The following is a 19,050-nucleotide window of genomic DNA, read 5'->3' as shown; positions in this document are numbered from 1 at the left end:
TTTCAGATGTGTTTTGTACTCCAGGATTTTCATGTGTAAATAGGAATCAATGAATGCCACTTGAGAATAATCTGCATGTACATGATCACCAAAACAAGAGAGGGTGTTAAAACGGACATCACAGCAGTGGATATTGCAGACAGAAATCCACAAGGGGTGTAAACAGCCTTTGAAGAAAACGTCCATCAATTAATTGCCCAGTGCCTTAAGGCAATAACAACAGGCGAGAATTCCCACGTAGACACTTCTGTAAATCGATGTGAACCTCCAATTCAGGTTGTACTTAAGTCTTTATAGATGCAATAGAATTAGCGATTACTAAAGGTTTGAACTTTAACTTACTGCCTCTGGAGTCACCGACCTACTGACAGACCAACACAATAAATTCAGAGAGGGGACAGGCACTACAGCAGTCAGGTACTAGAATTTGACATTCACATCCCCTCGTCCCTCTCCTGTTTCTCCTGCTCAGCAACATGGGCTCCAGTCAGCTCTTTTTAACTGTCACCCCCCTCAGTTCATAAAGTCCATATACTGGAAGAGAACCACAGATGGGAGCCTAGAGAGGGCAGTGGCTCCTTCAGTCCTGCTCATTGGGGCATCCTGCAGCAGGCAGGCAGTGCCCTTCTAGAAAAAAAAAATAAAAAAAAAAAATAAACTGGAGGCAACCCGAGACAAGGTGCCCTGAGGGATTTTCCTACCTAGCACACAAAAGCAGACAACCCATATAACTATTCTAGGCTACTAACCATACTCATTTTTTTAATTACATTAGCCACATTAAGCACTATCTCCCTACCACCTTAGCCCTTTCATCATGCTTTTACCACTGTTTAGTTTATAATTTTAGGAATCGCTTAACTTTTGATTCTGAAGATGTAAGTACATGTAAAATTAAGCTTGTGGAAGCCTTCCCCAGCTCAGCATTTTAAGATTATGAATTCCTTGCAGCAGCTGAGCTCCATGTCCATCATGTGTCATGAATACCCTTGTCCCTCTATAAATAACCAGCCTGAAATCCTTTAGAGCTGATGGAAGTGTTCAATTTGCAGGAAAAGAAAACTGTTGCTAAGGAACTGCAAAGAAGAAAAGGCCAGAAAGTGGTAATCTGAAATGAAATGAAAGGAATTAATTTAATTGGCCCTTGATATGTTGGGTATTTGGCATATTATCAGCAATTTAGCAGGCTGTAGGCTTTGTTTCAAACTTAGGCTGAAACAACAGTCAGAACACAACTGCACCCTTAATTTAGGGATTAGCTACATTCCCTCTTCTTCATACAACAGATCCTGTCCACTTTTCAGTCAAAATTTTAAAAGCAAACCACATGAATATCAGTTCGAACAACAGCTATGCCTACAGTTCTGGAGACTCCATTTTTTTTAAGATGAAGACAAAGGGTAAGGATTTTCTTCACATTTATTCTCACTAGTAGACCAACATGTGCTTTGCCAGTAAGTACTGGCTTTCATGCTTTGCTGATTTTGGCAGAGATGTCAGCAATGCACTAAACCAAATACTATTTCATGGATTTTTGTTTTGTAACATTTTCATTTCAGGAAAATATTTTCAACCGTTTATAATCATTTGGGAAAAAAAAAAAAAACGACTCCATGCAGTGGAAGGTTTTAAGCTCTTCCTTAGCTGTGAATTTCAGTTGTTTGAAAGAGCCCTTCTTTTTCTTTCTTCTTTTTTGAGACACACCTTTCTCTAGTGAGGCTGTTTTCCTCTTCTTTTACCTTTTTCCTTCAATTTACTTAAATGGAAGAGAGTTACGACTGGCATGTTCGATCTCTGGCATGTTTAGCAACGCCTTTACAATTTGTTACACATCTTCCAACACTTCAGCTTAAGTATCACAAATGTCTGGTATGTAACATTCCCATAGTCAAAATTCCAGCACTTCAGTTGTTCAAGTTGTACTTTAACTCACAAGATGTCAGGTATCAAACTGACACCCTCGCCTTCTTCCTTTCTTACTAGGATTTTAGGGTCTATGTTGTTGAACACTGACTGATGAGAAGACTCTGCCACACGAAAGTACCCCATAAAATAACAATAGCTACCAAGTAACAATATATAACAGTAAGAAAACTATCACACTTCTATGCAACAAACAACAGGTTTTCAGGAGTGATTTACAAGGAACCGATGACTTAATCAAAATGAGGTGTGACCCACCTACCTTCTCCTTTACACTCACCATTACCTCCTTAACTGTGCACTCATAAATCTTAATTTGGTTGGGTCTCACTGGTTGAATTTATTGGGTTTGTAATGCCTAGTTGATCAAATAAAAGATAAGACCTGTCCCTCACAATTCTGTTTACCTTTCTTGTGATGCAGAATCACAAAACACACTATTTACACATTCTCCACTGTAACTACATTCTGTCATTTTTCCCATGAACGTTATTTTTATTGGAGTATGAAAACTTGGTAGATGAACACCAAACAAGAAATGTTGCTGTTAATACAATGAGCTTCACATACATACGCTAACTCCAACTCTGCGTCTATAAAATTTTTGTCTGGCCTATTTAAAAAAAAAAAATAACATCCAGACCTGTAAACCTTACCAAACACTGTTTGGGACTATTACTGGATAAAAACATGAAATATGTATTCCATGCTTTTTTAAGAAACACAGGTAGAGCAGGCTAGAATTGCAGTGAAAGGCACAGCAATAATTTTCTTAGTGTGCCTCTGTGTGGCCATAAGAGATAACATTGTATTACCACAGTTCTTTCATCTCTTTTTGGCAAATGCAAAACTTAAGGCCTTCAGAGAAAATAACATAGGTGCTGCCCCATTTCCTGAATTCATGTTGCTGCTACACTTCAATCAGCACTCTTTTGTAATAGAAATTAAGGACACAAAAAATAATCTGCTACCACACAAACAAAACAAAACAAAAAAAAAAAAAAGCAAGAAAGAGAAGTTTAAAGTAAGAAGTCCTCCAGAAGTGTGTTTTTCCTAAAGACTCGAGGCAGCCTTCACATCACCAGAGGGCACGCACCAAGCACGGCCTCTTGTGCTCCCCGTTCTGTGCAGCACACAACTGTAGCATAGCAAGAGCGGTCCGTTTGCTCAAAATACTGCTAACGATGTTGTTACAAAGGTGACTCTCCCCTTTGAGCTGCTTTCCATTTTTACAAGTGTTTTCTGTCCGAAGACCCTGTATCTATATCATAGCTTTCCAAACTCTCGCTTTCCTGCTTTGCTATCCCCTAGAAAGTTTCTAGAAAACCAGGCAGCCTACAGTCTAAGGGAGCACGTATACATGACCACGAAGATCACAAGGTCTTAGACATTACAAGATATCAGGACATAGGGTTTCTGACCTACAATGTCCTTTGCCAAAAAATGAGACAATTCTGGGAGCCTGTAATTTTGAACCAAACTAACCAGTAATTAATGTCTGACCAGACAAAAATAACTTAAAACTCACAACCGTCTAGAGAGACCTCGGTCACACTAACACATTGCACTGATCAGTTTAAATTCAGCCTACATTATCTGTTGTGTTAAGAGCAGGGACAGTTTATTTGCAACAAACAAGATATATACATGGAAAAACCCATCATTTTCTCTCCTAAGCTTCTCTGTGCTCCAGGGCAATTGTTTATACATGCGCATGCAGTCTTAAATGTAAGCAATGGATTTTAAAAGCAGTATTACCAAACATTATTAGACTGTGTTTTTCTGGGGGTTTTTGACTTTTTTTTTTTTCTTTTGATCACATACATATATTGCAGCTAAAGCAGACATACAGCTCTCCTTACCTTCAGAGCAGCCTTCCTATGTGCTAACATCTTTTTATTGATGGAAACAACCACATACCCCACTGTGGTCTCAAGGAGGCTACAAGGTCATTACTAACCCCAAGAGCAGTAGCTGCCATTTGAGCTCTTGATGTTTTTAAAAAGTACTATTTGCCTCAGGATTACTTGCTCTACCCAATGTCAACATAGCCAGCATTCACAGAAAACCTGTTTGCCTACACTGTAGCACTACCCATGCTGCAGTCTGGAAGCACAAAACCCAGAAGCACAGAGATCAAATTCACTTACTTGCACTTCTTCACACTGGTGTCACCTATACTGGAAATAAAAAGCAAGGAATTCAGGCAGGGGTGGGAGTCTGAGAAAGTAGAGGAACCCAGATCACCTGCACACAGAAAATTTAGAAAAGGGAAAGAATATGGGTTCCAGATGTTGGCCCCTTTAAGTTTTTTTAAAACTGGAGTAAGGCATTTATTTGTAAAGATACCAAGACACAACACATTACACATCAGCAGTAACACAGCTGCTGTCACAGAACATTACTTCTGGACAGATAAAGTGGAAGGACACAAACATGCTCACCATGCACACAGAGGTTTCATCTCCAGTCTTTACTCTGTTCCGAGCCAAAAGCTGCTCCAAGAGGCTGATTCTGTGCAGCAGCCAGGAAAATGCCAGCAGCAGCTCCCGACTACCTGCTGAGCCATCCGAGGGGAGCCGGTAGAGTTCTGGCCTGCCATAGCCATGGTACCACAACGCTGATTTTACAAACCTAATTTGGTTATCTGAAAAGAAGAAAACAATTAAGAGTAACACATTGCACTACTCAATCCATTTACCCATTCAGTTCCGGAAACTGCCATCTCCTCCGAGAGTTAAGATTTTTAATCAAGCCTAAGATTAGTGGAGGACAGCAGAGACTACAGTCTTTATCAACAACTGATAAAGGACAGGAGGTAAAGGGTAAAAGCCTTTCTTATGCTGCCCCATTCTGATCTACAGGAACTACTGCTAAGGGAAGAGTATTGGGGATTGGAACTAGATGATATTTAAGGTCCCTTCCAACCCAAACCATTCTGTGATTCTATGAAAAGAAGAAATTTCAAAGTTGAGATCAAGACCAGTAATGGCCTCTGGAAGATTAACAAAGGCAAAAAAGATAAATAGCTGTCACCACCATAACAGGACTCCAATTCACCTATTCATTTTTTATGAGCCACCAAGCATGCTATGAATTAGTAAACACTGAGTCACTTTACTCCTGAATGAAAGTGGAATTTAGAGATAGGAGTTTTACAGCCTGCTGCAAATCTCTGAGCACCAGTGAGCAGGCAGAGATAACGGAGCACTCCACACTGCATACCAGACCACATGGACTATTTAATTCTCAGGAATGCTCTGATCCATATTCCTTCACACCAGCAAATGTTACCTGACAGCTACAAGACAGGCCCTACAGAACCGTAAAACACTGAGGAAAGCCTCAGCTCTGTACTAAGTCAAAACTATAATAAAGAACATAATTAGGGAGCACAGTGATAAACAATACATACTGGGGAAGAAACAACAGTTGTTTTAAAAGGAAGTCCTGCTCAAAAAGCTACTGGAGTTCTCCAAAGCCAACAACAAGCAAGTGATTAAAGAAAATTCAACCAACACAGGACAGTTAGATTTTCAAGTGGGATTCAACTGGCACAAAGAAACTAAGCCACTGTGGTGGAGGGAGAGGGAAGGCCCTTGAATCAGTGACAAGTGCCTAGCAGACAAGAACCAGAGTGTAGGAACAAATGGTGGTTTCACATGAGGGCTCTGTGCTAAGCAGTTGCTGTCCAACCAACTCAAAATGACACACAGACAATGTGATAGTGACAGAAAATTTGGTGCTGATGTGATATTACTCAGTAGTAAGGAATGCAGGCAGATCGTGAAGGATTGCAGAACCAAATAAGCCCAATCTTTAAAATGACAGCTAAAATTCTTTCTAGGAAAATGATGCACACAACGGAAAAAACGATCCTAACTTCAGTGACATAGCAATGGGCTTGGAGCTGACCACTGGACTCAGGAACGCAATTGTAGATCACAAGATTTTTCAGGACAATATCACACTTCGTTCTCATATGCATCCAAAAGCAAACAATGTAAGAAACCTAGAAAGGAAACTAAACGGATCACAGGGAACAACATTATAGTGTTGTCTATATTCACTGTGACCCCCACATCTCAAATTCACAGTGTTATTTCTTCAGTCCCAAAAAGGCTACAGAAGACTCGGATAAAAAACAAAGAGAAAGGACAAGTACAATCACAAGTACAGAACAGCTTCGTTGTAAGAACTGGTGATGTAGGCCAAGAAGATGACTGAGAATGGATAAGCCAAAACTGTTTAAAACCATGAGTGCTGTGGCATGGGTGAATAGGGAATAATTTCTTTGCACAATATTCAATACAAGAACTCAGAGCCTCCAAAGTTAGCAAGCTTGTAAGTCGAAACAAGTTAAAGAGATGTTCTTCACGCATACAGCAAAGCTCTATAATTTCTGGCCATGGGACCCTATGGACACTCAGAGTCACACAGGATCAAAGAGGAACTGGATTTACAGAAGAGGAGTTCATGGAATTTTATGAAATACAAAGAAATCCTCCCTGGTTTGGAAGTCTGAGATGTAAATCACTGAAGGCTGAAAGAACAGCCCCCTGAAAGCATCCTTCTACATTCGCTCTTTCCTTTCCCCTGGGCATCCATTTTGACAGCTGTCACAGCTGGATGAAGCTAGAGGAACCTTCAGTTTGATCCAGTTTAGGCATTCTTACAAAGTAAGAAGGAAAGCTGTTCCCCTTTTCCCAGTGTAATGCTTCTGTATCTCTTGTACAGTTTCATAAAAAAGGTACACGCTCACACACCTAAAAATAACAGGAAGTACAAGCCTCATATAATCAGGGATTGTCACTGCTGTCCTTAATTAACATACCAATTCATCACATTACTTACTCATTTACCTCCTCCTTGCCACTTGTGGTAAAAACATCCCTTAGCACTGACACATATTGTAATCTTTGTCTGGCATTGAGTGCTGCAGCTCAAAAACCACATAACGACCAACTTCAAAACAAAAAAAAAAAAAAAGAAAAAAAATCCTGTTGCTTTCAAGAGGAATTTGTTAATTACAAGAGACTCTCACAGTGAAGAGTGGTTGATTTAACTTGATTTGCAAAATGCTAAAGGAGTAGTATCCACCAGAAGTAATACAAAGCCAAGACACAGGGAGGAGCTATAAACTGACCTATGCTAGTAATCCTATAGGAGCAGTACATCACTACAGCTCTGCTGAGGTTGGAAGGAGCTGGTAGCAGTAGAGAGCCCCCAAGCCCTTTGCGCCTTGACAAACCAGAGGAAGGTATGTTGTTTGCACTGTTTGACCAACTTTAGGATTTAGGGAAACAAGATTGCTGATCCCTAAGGAGATATGCCTACTTCCAGAGTGCTCCTCAGTCCAAATACACAGCTGAAAACTGTTATACAGATGTATTATACATATCTTCAGCAGCGGGAGCAGGAATACGTGATTGGGCACGTGACAGCTACAAATGAATTCCTGACAAAGACATTAACCGTGACTGAAGAACAAAAAACAAGATCAGGAGCATGATTAAGCAGGTGACAACTGTGCAGAGCTACTAATTTTTAGCAGGACTAGTGTTTTGCATAGCAGAGCTTCTGCAGAGGCAAATGAGAGTTGGACAATTGGACCTAGCTTGTTTCTGCATTACAGACACAAAAAGGAAAATCAAACACCTAAATCATTCCATTTGCTCTTTTTGCAGAACCTGTGAATGTAAAAGCAAGCAGCTTCCCTTCACGATGCTAGGGTGGCAGAAACACGTATGGTTTGCTAAAAATCTTGCTGCAGATAGGCACTCCAATCCCTCATGCATAGGGGGAGCACTCAGGTACTAGAGATTTTATTTTGATCACTCTTGAACATTCTCACATGAGCTAGGTTTTCATGTTGCCCTTTCCTTTTCTTTGTGTATTTGTCAAGAAAGGAACAGGTAAAGGCAGAAATACTCCAAGAAGGAGGAAGATCAGTACATAGTTTCCTCCTTTTTCAAAGCAAACAAGCATCACATGCTGCCATCTGCAGTTCAGGGAGCTCCCCAAGAAATCACACATCAAAGAGAAAGAACAGAGAGCAAGCCAGGTGTTTGTTTTTTTTTCCTTTATCACCATTTCCCTGCTCTGAAATACCACTCAGGACCAGATCCAACAAGGCACTTCACCACCTAAATTTCTGTGTTGCTTTGGTCCTTTATCTCCCCCTGTTTCATTGCTCCCTCTGCAACACATTGCCCTCACATGAGAGGGTACGAATGGTGAGAGTATCAGGCAGGAATTGTGGTCAAAGCATGGACCTGGAACTGGGGCTCAAAGAGCCTTTCCATGACCTTAGAGAAGTCATTTAGTTTCCTCATCTCTTAAGTGCTCTGCTTACAAGGAAATGGTCCTCAGATAAATGGTACTAGAGGCTATATAGGTACCCAAGACCAAGATGGATTCCTCCCTAACATTCAGCCTAGAGAAGAAAAACGCTCACTCAGATAGCAGATAACACCAGTCACTCAAGCACCTTCTCTTTGACAACATGTTCTTACGGCATTTCATCAGGATTAGGCAATTTATAGACAGAGAGACCCTCCTTCCAGACAGTCTTTCCAATAATCCCCTTCTGCATACACACTATTTATAAAAGTACATTCAGTAAGTAAGACCAAGCTGTGGATGAACCTTAGGGTTCAGCTCTCTTAAAACTATACTCAAGCTGTGCTCTTCCACTCTATGAATCCTGCAGAATATTTTCAGTGAATTACAACATGATATTCAAATAAGGGTTATGCATTCACCTGGCAGGCTAAGATGGAAAGAAACTAAATCAAGTACAAGAATAGACACAGATACATTACTTCACGCACTCAGGCAAGAAACACCTGCATAGGTAGTGGTGTTATGGGAAACTACTGCTGCAGAAGAACATTTTCTGCTTCATTTGTCAAACAAACAAAAATATATTGCAGCTCCAGTCCTCTTTCCCATACTATAAAAAAATGAATTGTGACTCCAGAAAAGAAACATTTCCTCCAACTATCTAAATGTATATTGCACTGCTACTTGCTGTGGTTGTTAGGTTGTTAACCAAGTCTATCAGCTCTCAGCCTCTGTGAAGAAAGAGCAGCGTGAAACCGCTGATGACGACTTCATCAGTAAGGTTGTGCCCAGAGTACTATTACACAGCTTACTTGGACTCAAACTCCACTGACAAGAGACCCACTGTTCTGACATGTTGAAGGGGCTGGAGTGTATTGATGGCTTCCCACCAAAGTTTACAGTAAGTGTTTTTTTATTGTGTGAAGAAAAAATTCTTCCAAAATGAGAAACCAAAAGAGCCATTTGCAGAATTTTATATCCACTGACTGGCAGGCTTCAGTGCGGTTTCTGGTTTCTTTGCGCAAGAACACAATAGTTCCTTCATTTTAAAACATCAAATTGTGTAGTTTTATGTGTGAATTTTTGAATATTTTATTTGTTGCTAGCTCAGCAATAAAATACATCAACCATTTAAAAACATGATGCAGAAAGTTTTTCTAAACAATATCACATCACAACCATAACAAGGGCAAGACTAGTAGCTGTTCTAGTCAAAGCAAATTTAATCTCCTCTAAAATTCACCTACAGAACAAGATTAGATGAAAAACTGACTAATGAAAACTACTAACTTGAAACAGAAATACACACTGGGGTCTAACTTCAAAAGTCACTTGCTAAAAAGTATTTCCCAGATCAAGGACAAACTTTCTGGGAAAATCTGTCCTATTCCATGGGCAAAATCTGTAAGAGCATTCTGTCATTGTGATGCACCACCACCTTCTAGCGCCTCACAACTGCAAATGGCCCAACATCTGGAATGCAATCCTTGAAACGTAGGTCTCGCTCTAAAGAGTAGTGAGAAGAAACGTTGTGACCTCAACACCACAGGCAGACTACAGGCCAAAACACAGGTGTTTCCTCTGGAAGAACTTTTAGCCTAAAAAAAAGGAAGGGTACAAGACCATTTGAGTATAGGTTCTCTTTTCCAGAAAGGTGTTCCTATGTCTGTGCACACTGTAACCCTCATACTGAAGGAGTCTTCACAGCCTTCCTCTGGGACTTGGCACCTGCTGCTCTCCTTGTTTTAGCTAAGATAATTAAGAGGCTGTACTAAAACAGCAAAGAAAAGAATTCCTGATCCATGGACTAAAGCACTAGACATGAATTAAAGGTATCCATTTCAATTCTTTGTGGTGCTACAGGATCCTGTGCAAACCCGAGAAAGTTATTTAGTCCCTATGCCCAAGGATTCCACTTCATTTCCATGAAATAAATACATGAAAGACCATAAGCGATCCAGAGCAGGGACAGAGAAGAAAGGCAGTAAAATATTGATTGCATTTCACAGCAGACAACTCATTCACTTGGCCAAGCAAAGGCAATTGGTGTAATTTGATAAACTGAATGGCTATCCAACCCGAGTTTCAGCTTTAATCTCTGTGTTGAGACTAAACAAGTTCCTTAAAAATCAGCTCGACAGTTCTGAACAGAACCCCACATTCCTACCTTGCAATCTATCAGCAGAGGCTGGGTTTGTTCTCTCTAGAGCCAGCAACCTGCCACATGCACACGCAAATCCTGTTTCCAAATGCTACAAGTAGTTAGCGTGGGAGCAGCCACGATTCAATGAGGCTGCACTTGTGCAGGACCACCTCAAAGCAGCTGTAGGACACAGCCAATAAATTGAGTTACCATCCACAGCAGATTGTGGATGAGTAGAAAGGCAAAAATAGCCAGATGAAAAATAGCAGTCCTGTGAGTAACATAGAACCACGCTGATTTCCTGCTGAGCTACCAACAAAACTATGCTGGTTTTGCTCCACACTCCTTGAGACCTCATCCACAATGCACAGCCATTTTTAACTCCCTTTACAGAGCAATCTGATTCCCAGCTCTTCAGGGGCTAAACCAATGTTGCTTAGGTTTTTTGCTTTCAATAGCAAAAGTGGATTTAAAGTGGATTTGGTCTGAGGAGACCTCTACCCATCACAGACAATCCCATTCTCAAAAATTTCTCTGACAATGAAACGGCTCTAGACAGACAGCTTTCAAGCCTGGGGAGTTGTATCGTACAGGGAAAAACATTTATTTAAGAAGTAAATAGTGCTCTCTCGTTGCAAGAAGCCAACATGCATGCAGCTTCTCTCTGGAATAGTGGCCCTGTCCATAGAGATATTCACACACACTTTACTTTTGTTTTTTCTACAACTTCAATGCAAAACACTGCCTTTATGGTTTGTATGCCCTGACATAGCACTTGATAGAAAATTAACCACAGAATCATGCATCATATGTGGAATGGGGAAAGAAGGAATCAAAAAAAAAAAAAAAATCTACTTCTGTAATTATCTCTGCAGATGCTGAGAACGCATAAGATCATTGCAGAGATTTACCTGCAGAAAGATGTCAAACGGAAGCAAGAGTCCCTAGCAGATGCAAGAGCATACCAGTTTCCTGGACAAAGCAACCTAAAGGGGAGTACACATGCCTGCACAGCTGTGATGCAACAGTAAGTTGGTGGCACAGGTATTCAAAGCGGAGCATTCCTGACAGGGTGCAAGTCAAAGAAGAGATGCTACAAAACCAGTCCCTGTATTTCCCTGGGACAGATGGAAATCACATAGCCAGCCAGACTGACTAGGTTACCTGTGTCATCGGACTCAGTCCACTTGCCTCTGTGGATTTGTTTCAGAAGAGCATAGAGCAGCCTCCAGAAATCCAGGCTCTGCAAAAAAAGGAGAGCGTTGGGGGAGATCAGCAGGCAAAATATCTGCCATATATTTAGTATTAATTAGGCAATTAAACCCGTATCTGAGCATCACTTATTACATGGAGGAGCACAGCTGCATCCTGCCAACACTGTTGAATCAGGCAGGTTCATGTATTAGCTGTCTTACAAATGCTACCTGCAGTAAGGGGCACTCAAAAAGAGAAGGGCTACTAATGCTGGCTGTACAGCAAGACCCAGCACTTTAAGGCACAGGCATACGGGATGACAGCTTCCAAAATATCTGCTCTAATATAACCATGTATCACAGAATCACAGAATGGTAGGAGCCGGAAGGGACCTCTAGAGCTCATCTAGTCCAAACCGCCTGCTAAAGCAGATTCACCTACAGCAGGTTGCACAGGATCGCATCCAGGTAGCTTTTGAGTATATCCAGAGAAGACTCCACAACCTCTCTGGGAAGCCTGCTCCAGTGCTCTGTCACCCTCAAAGTAACGAAGTTTTTCCTCACGTTCAGATGGAACTTCCTGTGTTAAAGTTTGTGACCGCTGCCCCTTGTCCTGCCACCAAGCTCCACTGAAAAGAGTCTGGCCCTGTCCTCCTGACACCTGCCCTTTAGATATTTATAAGCATTGATGAGATCCCCTCTCAGTCTTCTCTTCTCCCAGGCCCAGGTCTCTCAGCCATTCCTCGTAAGAGAGATGCTCCATTCCCTTGATCATCTTTGCAGCCCTCCGCTGGACTCTCTCCAGTAGTTCCTTGTCTTTCTTAAACTGGGGAGCCCAGAACTGGACACAGTACTCCAGATGTGGCCTCACTAGGGCAGAGTAGCTTTAACGCACCCCAGGAGACCATTGGCCTTCTTGGCCACAAGGGCACATTGCTGGCTCATGGTCAACTTGTTGTCCACCAGGACTCCCAGGTCCTTCTCCGCAGCACTGCTTTCCAGCAGGTCAACCCACAACCTGTACTGGTGCGCAGGGTTATTCCTCCCTAGGTGCAGGACCCCACACTTGCCCTTGTTGAACTTCATTAGGTTCCTCTCCGCCCAACTCTCTAGCCTCTCCAGGTCTCACTGTATGGCAGCACAGCCTTCTGGTGTGTCAGCCACCCCAACCAGTTTTGTGTCATCAGCAAATTTGCTGAGGGTAAACACTGTCCCCTCATCTGGGGCATTGATGAATATGTTGAACAAGACTGGGCCCAGTACTGACCCCCGGGGAACACCGCTAGTTACAGGCCTCCAACTAGAACCTGGGCCATTGATCACAACCCTCTGAGCTCTGCCATTCAGCCAGTTCTCAATTCACCTCACTGTCTACTCATCTAACCCACAATTCCTAAGCTTACCTATGAGGATGTTATGGGAGGCAGTGTCAAAAGCTTTGCTCTCCACTGCTCTCCCCTCATCTACCCAGCCAGTCATGCCATTGTAGGTGGCTACCAGGTTGGTCAAGCATGATCTCCCTTTGGTGAATCCATGTTGACCACTCCTGAAAACCTTTTCTTCCACATAGAGATGACATCCAGAATGAGCTGTTCCATCACCTTTCCAGGGATGGAGGTGAGGCTAACTGGCCTGTGGTTTCTTAGGTCATCCTCCTCCTTGCCCTTTTTGAAAATTAGGGCAACATCAGCTTTCCTCCAGTCCTCAGGCACCTCTCCTGTTCTCCATGACCTTTCAAAGAACAGAGAGTGGTTCTGCAATAACATCTGCCAGCTCCCTCAGCACTCGTGGCTGCATCCCGTCGGGGTCCATGGATTTGCGGGTGTTGAGTTTGCCTAAATGACAGCATGGCACAACCCGCCCATAGTCAAACAAGCACTTGAAGACGCTGAAAAGATCTGACCATGATAGTATCAAAAAACTCTCAATCAAGAGGCTGCACACGAGTTGGAACTGGAAATCATTTCTTGGCCACACAAGGACAGCACGCTGACAAACTGAAACAGTGATTCTTACAGTTGGAATTTCAGTCAATGCTCATAAAATGCTTAAAATAGCTCACTGAGCAAGTGGAGCACCCTGTGTGTGAGCCAGAAGCCTCATAAGCATCGCTCCATAAAGCCCCAAAGCAGAAAGACCCAAGCCGGCATACAGCAAACCGCAGGTGACACTAGCAAGGTGTTGCCAACCACAGAGAAACACCAAGCTTTAACTTAAAACCACCAGAAAATAAAGCCCTTTCAAGAGCAGCGAGTTCGCGAGTCGCACAAGGCAGTGCCGGCTGGGGCCCACAGAGAGGTCTCCCCACCCAGGCCCTGGCCCCACACAGATGTTTCTCTCCCCGGGCCCAGTCCCACTTGGGTGTCCTCGCCCACACACCCCCCCCAGGACTCTGCCCCCACCCTGTGCCCCCAGGAGAGGGGGGGGGGTGTCGCTATGCAACAGCGGGGTCCGCCGGCGAAGGCCGTCCCCGGGACGGCCCGCGCTCACCGCCTGCGGCCGGTCGAACCTGGCGCGGCGGAGGGTGTCGGGGGCGGGCCGGACGCAGGGCGGCAGGGCCCGGCACAGCGCATTGACGGCGGCCGACAACACCCGGCCCCGCCGCCGCCGCTGCTGCTGCTGCTGCTGCTGCTGCTCCTGCCGCCGCATCCCCTGCCGCCACCACTTCCCGCCCTGTGGCGGCGCGCGGCGGGCGCATGCGCAGTGCGGCGGGGCGGGCCCCTCTCGCCCTTCCGCTGAGCCCCGCCCGCTGCGGCGCCCCCTGGTGGCTGGGAGGGAGCACCGCGTCCGCCGCCCCCTGAGCCGCGTGGGGGCGACACGCATGGCCGCGTCCGGGGGTGGGAGCGCTGGAGCTGCGCCGCGCCGCCTTTCTCCCTGCCTTCTCCCAGCTCAGTGCTCTTCCCCTTATCTGTTCTCCCTGCGCTCATGCCTCGGGGCAGAGAACTCACTGCTTGCCTCCCCTGGGAAGTGACCCGAGTGGGAAGCACCCAGGGGGGCGGCACACCTGCGGGTCACCTCTTGCCGCCCACCAGAGGCGAAGGCAAGCACCACGGCCGCATCTCCTGCCTAGCCAAGCACCTCGAGCGAGCCCTGCAAGCTTTCCCCACCCTTTCTGGCTGAAAGAGTTATTGCAAAACCCCACTTTGGCTTTTCTAAGAACACGACTCGGCCGCCGTCAGACCAACAAAATGTTTCTCGGCCGAGTGGGTTTTGGCAGCAGGGTATCGGCTCCGACCCCTGGCTTCCCACCTTCCTCTGAGTTCCATGAAGTGCGATGCAGGCAGCTTGGATCCTCAGGCGTATAAACTCTTAATTGAAGCAACCCCAGGGATTCATCCTTGGGGCAGGGGGAGAAACGGTTCTGCCGTTTTGGAGTTAGCCTGAGTCCCTGAGATGAAAAGTCCACCTCTTGGCTGGGATTTACGTGTCTGAAACCTGGCCCTGAGATGGATTCCCACTGTGGGCAGTACGGAGGGACCACCACTGATGTGTGCCAGGGAGAGTGGTCCACTCCACCAGCACAGCAGGGATCCTCCTGAGCCAGGGCTGCCTCTACCTCTCTGTAAGACCTGCTGAAAAACTCCAGTGATGGTTTCTTGGCCAATTAACCAGTTCATAACCCATTTAACATGCTATCTATAGGTCTAGCATGGCGGTTTTCCCTTTTGCTCCCATCATCTGAATACCATGAAGCAACACGTGAAATTCCTTCCAGCTACGGAATGGCCTCTTGCAGCCAAACGGCTGCTCACAATGAGGAGAGACATCGCATTGGCTGGTCCGATGAGACCTTCAGCAAAGCCCGCTTGCTAACATGAACTGCGTTTGCACTCTTTCCCTCTGGCCTCTCTTGCCTCCCACCCCTGTGCCGGGGATCACAGCCCTTTCCAACGCCGAGCACCACATTAATGCTCTCCCAGTCCCACAGATCCTGGATGCTGCTCCAGCCAGCCCTGAAAAGACCCCTGGGTGTGAGTTATCCAGGCTTAAGGATTTTTAAAATATCTTCTCTAGCAGCTGTTTTCTCACATCCTCCTTCTTTCCTAATGGCCTGGAAAGCATTTTTCTTATCCCTCGTCCAGCTCTAGCTCAGCAATCTCTGTACAGTTCTTTGCTCTCCTTCCTAACAGGTTTGGCATCTCCATATGGTTCCTTGCCTTTGGTTCCCAACAGCCCATAAAGTCCATTTCTATTGCTCAGAGCCTTATCGGACCTAGATAATCCTCTGCTGTCTTTGGCATCCTTCTCAGCTTTCCGTACCTTGCTGCTATCAGGCTCTGTCTGGTCCCTCCGTGACACATCGCTTGTCTATTTTCCCGTCCCTGCTGCAGTCTCCAGGCAGGAGGACCCTCAGCTGGAGCCAATTTCCTGTGTTTTCTTGACCACTTCATAAACCCCGCTCAAAGCCATCCCTGTCCCCACACACATTCCTCTGTCTAGGCCTTTCCTCCCTGGGGCAGCTGCCTGCTTTGCCACTGTCGAGACATGGGCTCTCCTGCAGCACCCAGTGTACGCACCAGTGGGCGGTCCTGCCCACCAACCCCCTCTGGGCTCCCGTCCCTGGCCAGCGAGCTTCATCACCTAGTGTGGGAGCAGCAGATGGGATGCATGCCATCCTGGCACGCCAAGAGCCCCCCAGCCACCTCTCCATCCCACTGGCTGGACCAGCCCCGTGGTGCCCCAGAGCTGGGTTGGCTGCCCTCCTGGACAGCATCTCCTGGTCCCCAGCCCCATGGCTCCCCCGGCACGCAGCCCCGTGGGCGCAGCTGACGCAAGACGCCTGGCGCTGCGGAGGGTTGGCACCCAGCCATGGGCGAGTCGGACGCCAGGCAGCAAATCCCAGCCTCTCCGGCGCAGCACAGCGTGGTGGGGGCTCGGTCCCAGCATGTGGGGCCCCACTTATCTGCTCTGCCGGCTGCCTGGGCGGTTTTCCTAGGATGGGAGAAGCTGATGAGAAAGCAATGGTTTCCTGCCGTAGAGATGGACCCATGCTGTGGACAGATGAAGGAGGTGACGGTGTGATGGACCTGGTGTCCTGTCCTAGCAGGGATGGCAATGCCACCCCTCCAGGAGCAGAGCCCCTGCTGTATACAGGCCACCCTCACCTTCCCTGTCCTGAGCCCTGGTCCAGCAGGGACTGACAATGCAAACAAGCAACGACCGGCTGACGCACACTCTGATGTCACCATGTACACCTTTGAGATCACAGGAGACCGGTGAAGCCTCCGGGATCTCAGTATGGCAGGGGGAAGCAGGATGGAGCTGGTTCATTGGCTCAACCTGCCTGGCTGCTCCTATGGGACCGACCCCCAGCTCTGCCCCAGTGCCCGAGGCAGTTTCAGGAGGAGCCACACTGTGGGTTGCCCCAACAGTGGGAGCAGCCATGAGGACCACAATGGGAAGGGAAGATCCAGGTGGGTACTGAGAGGCCAGGGATGCTTCTCCTGAGGAGAGGTCACCGGGCTTCAGCCTCTCTCGGCTCCCTGAGCTTGCGTGATGCCGCGCAGCCGGCCGCTTTTGGCGCGATGTGACATCTGGGGTCATTTCCTCCCCGGGTGACTCAGCCAGGGCTGAGGGCGCCTGTTTGCACCCGCACCATGGCAACCCGCCGCCGCAGGCGGCCCCACTGTTTGCAGCCGTTGCCAGAGATGACAGCCGCATCCCATTGCCTCATGCAGATTGTATGCAGTAACGGCAATCTCTGCTCTCTCCGGCAGCAGCACGGCTTCCTGATGTCACCTTGGCCCAGCCCTGCCAAGGGGAAGGTGTGAGCTCTCCTTCTGGGAAAAAAAAAAAAAACCAAACAAAAAACTTTGCTCTTTTATTTTTTTTTATTATTTTTTATATTGCTTTTATCCCCGCAAAGGCACAGGCAGGAGCCAGCCTGTCTCCTGGCCAGGCCCCCGGGCTGTGCATCGGTGCTTCCCACGCTTCGCTGCCAGCCTGGGGCAGCCGGAGCTCTGCTCCTTTCCTCGCTCCTCTCCTCGCTCCGCAGCAGCGGCGGCGACGGCTGAGCAGACATCAGAGCAGAGAGCAGCTGCTCCCCTTGCCCGTGCAAGGGAGGCTCTGGGTGGCCGTAGCATTTCACACCCTGAGCAGATCAGGCAGGCTGCACCGCTTCCTATCACAAACACTTCCAGCTCCTTCCCAACGCTCTCTCAGCTCTTTTGTACACGCACTCTTTCCTCTCCCTGGGATGCCGGTTAATCCAAGCGGGAAAAGGCACAGTCTGGCAGCCAGGGAGAACATCATGCGGGCAGGAAGGAGCAGAGCAGCACAGGGGCTGTGAACACAGGCAAATGTGGGGCAGCGATGTTAGCCCCACACTGTGTGGGGAAGGGTCAGGGATCACAGCTCCCACCAGGTATGGAGCAGCCCCAGCATCTGATGATGAAGACCAGTTGTGGGCTTGTGTCTCCGCCAGCTAAGCAGCCTTCCCTGGCTGGGGAGAGGATGGTGCCTTCCAGACCAGCCACCCTGGGATCTCTGCTGATGGAGTCCAGCTGTCAGCACACTCAGAGCAGCCACATCAGGTTGCAAATAGGCACCTCCTTGCTGGAGAGCAATGAGCTGCCTCCCGGCACCACCCTCACAGAGGTGCTGATATTGCGGGGATGGCCAGCACACCTTTAGCACACTGAATAGCATCACATAGATCACCGGGTCCCCGAGAGGGGCCGTAACGGCTACGCAAATACTCTAGTGCTGGTTTTCCTGGACACAGTCAATTAAGTCCGCATTAGGCCTGTGTGGGGGCTGTAGTGCCAAAATTCAAGGTCAGCTCCCAGCAGTTGGATGCTTAAGAGAGGCGTTGTTATTTCAGCATCTGCACTTTCACATGATAAGTGAACTGGGAAGGATTAGAAAAAAAGATCTGGGGTCTTGCAATTCTCTGTTCTCAGGAGTTTCACCCTTTCCTTTTTCCTTAAACAACCAAGTTGACATTCCTCTGCACCGAGTGAAACTCCCTCTGCCCTCTTCCCCCTGGGCCTTTCACCCAAGACTCACTGAAGAAAGACAGAGGCTTCAAGGGGAAGAGCTTATACCTTCCCCCTTGGAAACTCTCCCTCTTTCCTCAAAAATAACATGAGAGGAGTAAAAGTAAAATGCAGCTCTAGCACTGTATGCCAGCTTTTCTTCTCAGGCTCCTTGCTGGGGAAAGCCACCCAGGACCTGGCAAAGGTCCCCAAGGCTCTGGGCATGAAACCACCCATCCCCTCCTCTCCTTGCTCCCTGACTAGACCTCAGTCTCCAGTACCATGATTCATGGTCTCGTCTGCTTCTCGTTACGCCTCTCTTGCCTTCAGTTATCTTCAGCTGCTTTAGTATTTGTTTGAGGATGTTGTTCCCCATCAGGAATGAGGTTTGACCCCCTCTTTGCCACCTCTGCAAAGCTGTTTCCGCTGGCGGCGCGGGGCTTCCCCAAGCCGCTGCTTTGCAGAGCTG

The 19,050-nt window shown here is 46.8% G+C and overlaps 1 protein-coding gene across 1 annotated transcript in view; it reads right to left on the bottom strand.

Annotated features, from left to right (window-relative positions):
* Window positions 1–14,278, bottom strand: part of TEDC1 (tubulin epsilon and delta complex 1) — a 78,756-nt gene extending 64,478 nt beyond the window's left edge. Inside the window, exons 1-3 of the mRNA XM_074152215.1 lie at window positions 14,095–14,278; window positions 11,576–11,654; window positions 4,368–4,570 (exon numbers count right to left, since the gene is read on the bottom strand). Coding sequence (XP_074008316.1) covers window positions 4,368–4,570; window positions 11,576–11,654; window positions 14,095–14,253 — 441 coding nt within the window. The 5' untranslated portion in view covers window positions 14,254–14,278. The remainder of the gene's footprint in view (window positions 1–4,367; window positions 4,571–11,575; window positions 11,655–14,094) is intronic.
* Window positions 14,279–19,050: the final 4,772 nt, after the last annotated feature.

The sequence above is a fragment of the Numenius arquata genome, chromosome 8 (assembly GCF_964106895.1).
Source record: "Numenius arquata chromosome 8, bNumArq3.hap1.1, whole genome shotgun sequence".
NCBI lineage: Eukaryota > Metazoa > Chordata > Aves > Charadriiformes > Scolopacidae > Numenius > Numenius arquata.
The sequence above is the reverse complement of the archived record's forward strand: the minus strand, read 5'-3'. Positions and strand labels throughout refer to the sequence as shown.